At 54.0% G+C, this 11,014-nt stretch overlaps 1 protein-coding gene across 1 annotated transcript in view; it reads left to right on the top strand.

The window, feature by feature from the left end:
* Window positions 1-4,569: 4,569 nt before the first annotated feature.
* The window catches only part of ASPNAT (aspartate N-acetyltransferase), a 31,401-nt gene continuing 24,956 nt past the window's right edge, over window positions 4,570-11,014 (top strand). The window contains exons 1-2 of the mRNA XM_086464557.1: window positions 4,570-4,903; window positions 6,407-6,571. Of these exons, the coding sequence (XP_086320683.1) occupies window positions 4,570-4,903; window positions 6,407-6,571 (499 nt within the window). The remainder of the gene's footprint in view (window positions 4,904-6,406; window positions 6,572-11,014) is intronic.

The following is an 11,014-nucleotide window of genomic DNA, read 5'->3' as shown; positions in this document are numbered from 1 at the left end:
CTCACACCGCGTGGGTGCCGCTTGGTGATGGCTCCTGAGAAATCATTTGTGAATCCTGGGCACCGAGGTCTGTGCACCAGGAAAGGGGCCACAACGTGCTCTCAGAGGGAAATAAGTGCCCCTAAGAGAAGCTGCTGCAGTTGCAGTGCAGTGAGAGCAAATCTTGGGATGCTAATTAATCCCCGTTTAGGAAGATATTTATTAGGCGAATGCCTCACATTCATATGCACATCTGCAGCCAACAGAGAGGCTTTTACTTTTTTTTCCAGCCCAGCAAAGGGGGAGGGTGGGAGGCTGCTCCAGCTGAACAGCTGGTGGTGCTGGGGGGGCTCAGCCCATTCTGGGCATCTTGGGTCAAGCGTGGAGAAAACAGTTGAAATGACCAAGGTCCAGGTTGGAGGAGAACCTGGAGGTAGTTGAGAAGAAGAGCTTTAAACCTGGATACCTTCCTTCCTCGCTTGCTGATGAAGACATTGCAAAGGACAGGGTGGGAGCCATCCCTGCCAGACAGCCTCATCCTGCTGGGATGAGTCGTTCCGGAATCACTGCATTAGTATAACCTGGGGCAGTTTTTGCTGTCAACCAGTTAATTGCTGAGGTTGATTGATACAGCCCCTGATGAGCAAAGGATTGTGTCTGCTTGTAGCTTTGGCAGCAGAAAGATAGAGCCAGCAGCACCTCTCTGCTTGTGCAGCAGATACCGAGCAGTGGGTCAAGAAGGTTTGCAGGGGACCCGCCTTGGTGTTCCCCACTTGTTAAGTACAGACTCTGTAAGAGTAAGTGCTCATCCCAAATTGTTTGCTTCGTTTGTAACCACACGGATCTCATTGCTTCAAGTTACAGCAAAATCTAGTTGGAAGAAAAGCCCAGGGTTGGATAGAAACCCTAAAATTTCAGACTGAGAGTGGGGTGTGACCTTCCCAGCAGGGGAAGTGGTAATTCTGTTGTACATCTGCTGGGTGCTCCCTACGACCTGTAAAGGGGAGTGATTCCCCCCCAGCCCAAGAGCTGCACTTTTGGGAAGGATGAGCAATGAGATTTCCAAGGCTTACTGGTTTGATGCTTATCCAAAGCAAAGTCAGCCCAAAGTAGACCTGCTGAAGGCAAAACTTGTTTCTTACTGAAATACTTAACTGTCCTCAGCCCCCAGAGCTGTGCAATCTGCCCCGGTCATCCCAGGTTTTTTTTCCAGCCATACCAATGGATTGAACATCTATATAAGCTCCTTCTTTACACTGAGCAGCAAGAACTGCTAAGAGCACTGGCACGACATTCAAACTCTAAACTGTCCATCTTAATTATATTAGTTCTATCCATGAGGTTCACCGGTCGGTCACGGCATGTGGGAGATTTACCCTCAGGTCCTGGAGGAGCGGGAGTAAACCCAAGAGCAAAATCCTCAGTGACTTGGGATGACAACTGCGTGCTTAAAGACTGAAAGCTCCTGGCAGAGCAGTTGCCTTGCCAGCAAGCTGCTGTTAACAATATCCTTTTTATTCCAGGGGCCCAAATCTGCCGTCTGCTAACCTGACCGGCTTTTGCAATTGATTTCAGCGAGGCCCTTGGTTTTCACTGACATTTGTTTCAGTCAGTCACGGCTGCCTGCTCCTTCCCCATCCCTCCTCCCCACCATGCAGCGGTACCCCCAGAGCCTCCCCTTCACCCCTGTTTACAGAGAAAGCTGAAATCTTGGCTTTGCAATAAGAAAGGCAAAGTTTGGCATTCAGACAGCGAGGAAGGACTCGGGAAATCTGGTCCAGTGCCTGTGTCATCTTCGAGTTACTGCATGATGGTGCATAAATCACTGCATTTCTCTGTGCCTCAGTTCCCTCGCTGTGGCTGAGGATGATGGTACCACTCACCTCGGGGGAACAGGGGGTATTAATTACTGTTCATAAGATGCTCAAATGTGGCAGCATAAATAGTAAACAAGTATTTAGTGCCTTTCTAAAGATAACTCATGTGCAAACACTCAGGTCCATAGCCTGGGACTGGAATTGGGAGCTCCCCTGGCTGTTATATAACTGCAGTGGGTTTGGTTTTTTTTTTTAAGGAATGGGTTGTTTGTATTACTGTAGTTATTTCATAAATAAGCAACGCATCTGACTAGAAAGGATCAAACAAAAATAAATGCCTGCTTAACCCAGGCATATGGAAACCAAGCATTATTTTAATTATATTTTTGAAACAGCAACCTCCTATCTTTGGCCTGAAGCTTTCAGAATTCAAAGGCAAACACTGCCCAGATTTTTCTATTTTTTTTTCCCTTCCACAGACTCCTTCCCTTCGCATTGGTGAATTTGGAGCTGCCAGGTATCTCCTGAGTGCAGGAGTCCAACTGATCCTTGCTGAGGTGAGACACGACAGGAGGGACGTGGGGATGCTGTATGTCTCGCCTCTCCCTGTCGGGGGATCTCCTTCCTTCAGGAGGCTCCGCTCTGGAGCAGGAGAGGTTGCTTTTTTGGCTAACCCATCCACCGAACAGCAGGGCTGCCGTCATACCTGCACCGTGTCATCTTTTATAATTGTATATTTTGATCTCTGGTTCAGAGAGTCCCCGGCTTTGGGAGCTGGGGGTTGCTCTGGCTGCAGTTGCAGAAGATGCTCGTTAGAAACGGGAACTCTGCGGGCACTTGAGCCTGCTGCTAGCAGGGCCGCGCCGTTCCTGTCTCTCCAAGCAGGCTGGCAGCGCCGCAGCGTCCGACCACGAGTAGGTCCCACAGCCACCCAAGAAGGAGCTTCTCACCAGGGCCACACGATGCAGCACAAGCCCATGGGGTGCTGAAATCACTCCTCTGGGTGGGAAGGTTTCCAAGCCCTTACTTAATCCTTCTCCCTCTCCCCTCTCTCTTATTCCTGAACAATTTTTAATAGGAAAGTGAAGCAACGAAACCACAATGAAATCATCACGGTGAAATCAAGCTTTAGCTTGACGCAAAGATCCAGTCACCACGCATGTTCCTGAGGACCAAAAGGTACCCCATGAGCTCCTGGGGCAGCAGATCCTGCCGGGTGCCAGCAACACGGCTGCACTCGCTGATGGACGGGTGTCCTTCCCGGGGGGAATACAGGGATGAAGCTTTTTGGGGGGGTGTGCAACTTGCAGGGGTGCTGGGATATAACTCAGAGGGGTGGGTGTAAGAGTACCTCCAGGCAGGGGGCTGCACAGATGCACCTTGCAGGAGGAAAAGACAGAGATGGAACTTTCAAGGGGGCGCATAGGTGCACCTTGCAGGGGGGGTGCACCTCCCAGGGGGATGCACCTCCCACGGGGGGTGCACGGATGAAGCTTGCGGGGGAGCCACAGCTGCAGCCCGCAGAGGTGGCTGCACGGGTGTCACCCGGCAGGGGGAGGCACAGCTGAAGCTCTCGGGGGATGCACTAGCAGGAGAAGGGGGGGGGCGGCGGCGGGAAGGGGGTCCGGGGCACCCCGGCTCCCCGCCCCAGCATCCCCCCGCCTCCGCCCCGTCCCCGCACCGCCCGTGCACGGCGCATGCCTCGGGCAGATGCCGGCCGGTTCCAACCGGGAGAGGCCGAAGCTTTTCGGGTCCTGCGAAGAGGAGGAGCCCGTTCTCCTCCCTGCGCATCCTTCCCCCCCCACCCCGCCCCGCCGCCGCCCGCCTCTTCTCTCCGCCCCGCGGAGGGGCGCGGAGGCGGCGGCGCCGGCCGCGCTCCCCGCACCGGCGTGGGCACAAGAAAAGTTACCGGCCGGGGGAGGGGGGCTGATACATGGAGGGTGGGATTTATTCGGGTTCGGGAGGCGCTGGGGCCAGCGCGGCTGCACGCCCCCCGCCGCGGAGTGTTCCCGCGCAGGGTGGCTGGGGCGGGGCCGCCCCTCCGCGCCCCGCGCAGCGCCGGGCTGGGGCTGCGCAAGGGACGCGCCGCGGCGGTGAATGACTCACCGCGGAGCAGCCCACGCCGCAGCCCGCCGGGACGCGGTGCGGTGCGGTGCGGGAGAGATGCCGGGGCCCCCTCCACCCGCGGCTCCGCAGGCTCCCGCAGCGCTCCGCGCAGCGCCGCGCACCCGCAGCGATTGTTCCAGAAAGCTGCGGGGCGTATGGCGCTTTGGCTATAAATGAATAAATACACACACCACACACTCACCCCCCCCCCCCGCACCGGTGTATGCGGGTAGAGATGTGCGAGCCCCCGGGAGGAAGCCGGGGCGCCGCCGCCGCCCCCCGCGCAGCCCCGCGCAGAGACGCGCCGTAGTAATTTGCAAGGGGCGGTGCAGGGATGGGGGGCGTCCCGCCCCCCCCGATCACATGGCGACCCCGCGCAGCCAATGCGGGGGGCGCTAGGACCCCGGGGACCCGCGGCCCCCCCCGCCCTATAAATGCCTCTCCAAAATGCAGTGGAGGTCCTTTCTCCCGTCCCGCCCGGCCGCGTCGCTCCGCGCCCGCGCAGCCGCCGCCGCTGCCTGGCGGGTCTCCGTCCCTGCTCCGCGCCCCGCTCCTTCCCCCTCCCCCTTTTCCTTTTTTTTTTTTTTTTGTAATTTTATTTTTTTAATTTTTTTTTAACCCCCCCCTCCAGTTTTTCTCCTCCGCCCCCTCCCCGCGGCCGGTTTGCATGCATTGTCTGTCTCCCAAGATGGTTTGTGAGACCAAGATTGTGGCGGAAGATCATGAATCAATCCCAGGATCCAAAAAAGACACGATCATTGTTTCTTCCTCCCAAATGTGGCCCTCTTTGGCGGGCTCCCCTTCCTCCCCGCCGCCTCCCCTCAGCTCCCCAAAAGAGGACCCCAGACGCGATAATGTCTATATCCGCGAATTCCACCCCTCCGAGCAGGAGGTGGTGCGCCGCATATTTTACGAGGGTATCATGGAGCGGATCCCCAACACGGCGTTCAGGGGGCTGAAGCAGCAGCCCCTCACTCAGCTGCTCTACGGGCTGCTGGCGGGTGAGTATCTGCTCCCTTTTTGGGGTGGGGGGGGGGGTCGCGGATTTTTTGTTTTCTCCCCCCTCCGTGGGTCTTCACAAAATGGTCGGAGAGCCGGGAGGAGCCGGGAGGAGCCGGGGACTCGCCGCCCCGGGCGCGCTGCGGCGGTGCGGCCGGGGGAGCGCCGCAGCATCGCGCGCTGCGGTGCGGAGCGGCCGCGGAGCCGCAGCGCTGCGGCGGGGGCTGGGAGGGGGTGTTTGGGGGGAGGGAGGGGGGAGAGCAGCCCGTGGGGAAAGCGGGGTGTGTGGCGGGGGCGAGCCTTGAGCGGTTTGGGGATGCTCGGCCCTGCGCGGTTTTTTTTTTGGGGGGGGGGGGGGGGGGGCTATCGCCGCGTAGGTTGCGTGCGGGTGAGGGTAGAGCCGTCCTTCTAGTTATTCCAGGCCTGGGGGTGGCGGGTGCGGTGAAGGGGAGCGGTGCGCGCCTTGCACCGCGCACTGCACCGCCCCCGCGCAGCCCAGCGCGGGGGGCACCGCCGCGTGCCGGCGTTGCTTGGAGACGGCCGAGCCCGCCAGCGGGGCACCCCCACCCCCTTTTGCACCCCCCCCTCCCGCTTAACACCCCACCCCGGCATGTGGAGGGGGGTAACCCCCCAGAGCTGCATGCCCAAAATAGCGCCTGCAAGGTGCACCGCCTCCCGGGTGCAAATAATAACGTGCCCCCCCCCCCCCGTGCAAATAATTACACGGAAGCGGGGGGCACATTATCAATAACGTGCCGTTGCCCCCTCCCCCGCCCCAGCAAGCTTTTGGGCTGCTTTCTCATGCCCTTGGTGGTTGCGGGCAGGTTGCACACACGCCCACCCCCCCCCACCCCCCATGCCCCAGTGGGGGGGAGGATGGTACCGTGTGCTGGGGAGGGACCCTCCCCAGCTGGCAGTTGGGGCGCAGGGGGGGTCTCAGCCGCCGGCTCTGGGAGTCTGGGGCCACGCCGGGTGGAGCCCCCATCTCGGGGGCATCCGCGGGAACCCCCCAGGTCTCCAGCAGCACCCCGGCAGCGGGGCGAGCAGGGTGGCTTCCCCGGGAGTCGGTGCTTCCCGCGATGGAAGCAGTAATGCCGCAGTGACACGCACAGGGCTGCGGGGCGGCGTGCCCGCAGCCTGCCTTCTCCTCCCCGGCCGCGATTCGGCCTCACCGGGGCAAGCAAAGCGGGGCTTGGGGTGTGCCTGACCCCCGGTGTCCCCACCAGCCTCTTTCCGGGGGGGTTCGGTGGCACCCGCCGTGACATGGCGGCATCCTCCCCACCGGCTCCATCCAGGCACCCCGTAAACTTTTCCGGGGTTATCTCGGCGTGATACGCCGTCAGTTAACACGATAATCTCAAGAGCGTGAATTCTGTGTGTACTGGAAATGTATATTTTGTCTGTGCTTTTTTTTTTTTTTTAAAATAATGAGTTTGTATTCCGAAATCAACACTAAATTCTCTTTTCTGACAGGTATCGTTTATTTCTCTTCCTTATCTCCATAGTAATATGCTTTGTTGTGACCAAGTCCTTCCTGCTGACCTGCTGTTTGCCCATCTTTCTGATGGGCATGAGGTACTACTTCAGTAGAAAAGTTATTCTCCACTATCTCGATTGCGCGCTGCATACGGACATGTCCGATATTGAGCAATATTACATGAAACCGCCAGGTGAGTATGAATTCCCCAGAGGGAGCCTTCCCCCAGCCCTGCTCGGGCAACATGGCTGCTCCCTGCTGCTGGCGCCTTTTCCTCCTGTCAGCAGCACTGAGCAAGCTCGAAAGTTGCCAGAATGCGGCTCTTTAGCCACACCAGGCACAAAGCCATCTCTGGTTTTGTTTTGGTTTGGGGGTTTTGTTTGGTTTTTTTTCCCTTCCCTCCCCCCCGAAGAGGTCTAGTCATCCAAGGCAGCCTCCATCCGCCCCGAGTGCAGCACTCCTGCGTCCCACGGCCGGTCTGGGGACCAAGGTGTGGGTGCCCAGGGACGCTGAGGCTGGACGATGCGGATTATTTACTGCAGGCTAGGGCCACTCCAGCCCTCGCTTCTTGAGCTCAGTATTTCTTTGCTCCTTGTGCGTGGTATTAGCCCTGAGAGCGGGAGGAGGGGGAGATGAAAGGTCTTTTAGCCCAAACGCACAGAGGAGCCTGTTTTAGTTACTGTGCCTGTTTCCTCATATTATTCAAGAAGAACATTCCTTAATGCAAGTGTCTTGGAAGAGGCACAGATCAGGTATGTAAAGGGATGATGCCTAGGTTTGATGTAATATACATTCATCCATTTGTTACATATATGCACGTAGTTAAAAATACACTATCGAATGGTAGTATCTGCTTGTTAAGCTGTAAAAGATCTCTTATGTGATGATTTAAAAAATAAAAAGGTCTCTTTAGAACTTGTCAGGTGCTATTTCCCTTTTTGAAGGTGTGCATCCATGTTGAGGACCAGAGCAAGGGGATGTCTGGGCAGTCCCTTGGGGTTTGAGGTTTGCTTTTGGTGGTTGCATAGTACTGGTGGTGAGCTGGGAGAGCAAGGCGATGCCGATATCCCTCCTTAGCTCCATCTTCTCGGGCTACCTACTGTGTTGTTTTTCCATGTGACCGTGTTTTCGCTGTATCATTGCTGTTCCCCAGGTGTGACAAACCTCTTCCTGGGCACTTTTAGAGGACTCATAGGAAGTACCATAGCTACAAACTTTCCTTCACTTGTAATGTGCAGTATTGTATTTTGCTAAAATTATGCTCTTCCTCTAATAAAAATCCCCAAATGTCTTAGATGTGCTTGCTTTAGATTTCATTTCCCATCACAGTGCGTGTCTTGTACAGATCTTGTCCCTTTTTACACACAGGTTGTTTCACTTACCATGCTTGTTTTTGTAAAAATTGAGTGACATGTGACTTGTATCTAAAAAGCTCAATCTTCATTAAAGGTAGCATCACAAAAATAAAAGGGCTCGTAGCAAAACATTTCCGAACCTCTGTAGTGAGATTCAGCAATGCTGGAGAAAGTAGCCGGGGACTCCAGTAGAATAAGAACATGTAATATGGAGTTAATAGGTGCTTGAGCTGCATTGCTCATTAATGCTTGGGACTTGCATGGTCACGATTCAGGGCATGGATCAAAGAGCCTGTATTTATAACACTAGCATATATATAAAATAAAGGGACTCGAAGGAAAAGTAGGGAATGCCCTCGATTTGTTTAGGGTCAGTAACGTAATTTGGTTCAGCTGTGTTGCCAATAAGTCTTTGAAATGTTAGCATTGCTTTTATTTGGTACCTAAAAGGGCTGACTTCAATTTTATAGCAAATGTGTGAGCTTTAATTTTTGACAGAATTTAATCATGTGCAATTAGGCTTCTGCCATGCCATAAAAAGCAGATTTATGGGATTGTTGGTGCTTGTTAAAAGTGCTTGATGATAGTGGCGTTAAGCAAGTTGGCTGGAGTCGTAATCAGGTAAAGACCAAAGAGGCTTTGCGGACTGGGGAGGAGAAGGGTGTCCGCAGGTCGGGGCTGGCACCACCAGTGATGCCTGTCTGTGTGCCGTGAAGCTGCGTGGTGCTGTTTGGTGTAGCTGTGCACGAGGCATGAATCCAGTGTTTTGCTGGGTATATAATACAGTTGCTGGATTTCTTCCCTGTAAGATAGCGGTATAAATACAGTTGTCTTGGAAAAGCCCGGAGTTTTGTGTGCTTCGGAGGCCGTCTGTCTGAACTGCATTGTCTGTCTGAACATATGGAGAAAGGCAGTGACGTGCCACGTCGGCGCTGCCCATCCTGCCCAAAGGACAGAAAAATGACAATAAAACAACCGCCAGCCCCAAGTTTGTCTTTTATTTGGCTAGTTTACAAATTAGCACACAGGCAGAAACGGTTGTAGCGGGAATGAGAAGGACTCGTTGTCCTGCGTATTGCTTCAGCTGAGATATTAGCAAGAGCTTTCTCAGTGAGGTGTTAGAGAAGAAATGGTCACAGCGAGGGTAATCGAGTACGGGAACAGGGGCCCAGAGAGGCTGGAGATGGTCAGAGCTTGACTAGATGAGCTTAGAAAACTCAACCTGATGTAAGTGCAGGTTGGCCTGGCTGTGGCTGGGAGTACGACTAGGCACCTTCTTTCTCCTCCTTTGGAGAATCCTTGTTTACCTGCTTGAATATTTTTTTCCAACATTGAAAATGGAGGAAGGGAGCATTTCTGCTGTGGGTTTATGAACTCTTGATTCTTAGGGTGAAAAACACAAAGGGAGACCTGGGATGTGGTCTTAAGGTCTCAGATTATGATGTTGGTCATGGCTTTGCCGAGTTTCTTGTCTTGGCATCCATGGTACCCAGGCACAAAAACCTGTGGAACCCAGGCTTGGGGTACAGTTGTACAGAGCACCTGCAGAAAAATAGCCTCTGGTAAGGCAGGCATCTACAGTGAGGGAGTATTTTAACTATTAAAACAGGTCATTCGTGCTGTCTTTGCCAAAGCTTTTGCAAAAACTGTGGGTCTGTTTTAAAACCAAACCAAAGGGACCCTGCAATGGGATACCGTAAGCACCCAGCTTAATGATTAGCATTGAACAATCCCATGAGTAGCGTCGTATTACGGTTTTTCTTCTGCAGTTTTTCTGAACTGCTAGCCTCCAAGTTAGTTATTGTTTTAAATTTCCTCCACTGGTTTTGTATAAACTGAAAAATATGTGCTGGCAGTGATTTTGCAGAAGTATACTTTGTTTTCTCTTGCCCTCCTACACTTACACCAAGGATCTGGCAGAACATTTGGGCCAGCGTTTAGCTTTGAGCTCGTACGCAGCGGGGTGACTTGAAATTGCTGTTGATTTGAAAGGACTTGTTTGTGTTGAGTCCCGTGCTGGGGTCTTAAAACAGAAGGTTGTGTGCTTCAAATACCTTCCCGAGCTCTTTGTAAACTTGCATTTTTCATTTTAAAAATAGCACTTATTGGGAATTTTCCTTTTTTTCCCTCCTTCATAGAGTACGAAAAAGGCACTGTGGTGGTGGAAAAGAAAAGAGTTGGATAAGGGGCTTAATTGTCAAGCAGAGTAACTTAGGCTCTAGTAAACATAAAACAAAAAAAGGAGGAATTAATTTCAAGTAGAACCCTGCCTCTTGCATTTTGCTACACAAATAAGAGGAGCACAGCTGGAGCTTCTTTTATGGTCCAATGATTTTGACGACTAACCAGTTTTACAGTGTCTCTTCAAGCTTCTGTCCCAGTTGGTTGTGTATTTTTTGCAGTGGTTGGTGTGTTAGAGAGATTCTTGAGAGGCTGAGGTCTCCGCTGGAGAGCTGATGGAAACCAGGACTCCTTGTCTCCAGTGCAAAACTGCAGCTCTCCAAAATGAGTGGAGCCAGGGCTTTGGCTGATGAGCTAGCATGGCTTCTGCAGTGGTTTAAAGTGTTATCTCCTGCTGCTGGCTGCCCTGGCAGGGTCTGCTGAGGGGTGCATGTATGAGTTGTGGTGGTGCAAAGAGCTGGTGGTGGTGGGAGCTGGCCTTTGTCAGTGATTTTGGGCACCGGCGATGAGCTGGGTGGCTGCATTGCAATGCCCAGTGCCGCAGGGCAGGATGGACAGACAGCACGGACGGACAACCTGGAGGCCTGTGGCTGATCTGGTGGAGTCTTGAGGGCATCTGCCTCAAGATGTAATGCATCAGATGAAGCTGAAGTGGTTGCTGCAGGAGGTGTTGGGTCACGTTAACCACGCCACGCTGAGAGCTTTTTTCGGCAGTGGCTGTAGCTCTGCAGCTCTTGCTCTTTGGGCTGGGCGGGTGCTTCTGCTTGCCTTGTGCTGGGAGGGGTCGTGCACCTCTGCTCCCCTGCCTCCGTCCAGGTGTGAGCAGAGCCTCCCCGTCCCACTGCCCTTTGTCCCCTGGTACGTGAGGGCGCAGATGAAGAGTCTGCACTGATGTCCCAACCTCCCTGGGGTACAGGGCCCTAAGGAAGAGGAGTTACGGGGAGGTGGTTCATTAGGGTTCAATTTGTGCTGATCTTGGGTGGCACGTTCTTCAGCTGAGCCCAAAGGAGGGATGTCCTGCCCTTCTTGGCAGAGGTTTTGGGATCTCCTTCTGCTAGAAGGACACCAGTTGAGGTGGGGCCAGTTGAGTTGTGAGAACG

The sequence above is a fragment of the Leptosomus discolor genome, chromosome 4 (genome assembly GCF_034619465.1).
Source record: "Leptosomus discolor isolate bLepDis1 chromosome 4, bLepDis1.hap2, whole genome shotgun sequence".
NCBI lineage: Eukaryota > Metazoa > Chordata > Aves > Leptosomiformes > Leptosomidae > Leptosomus > Leptosomus discolor.
Note: the sequence above shows the minus strand (reverse complement) of the source record. Positions and strands in the feature narration are given on the sequence as shown.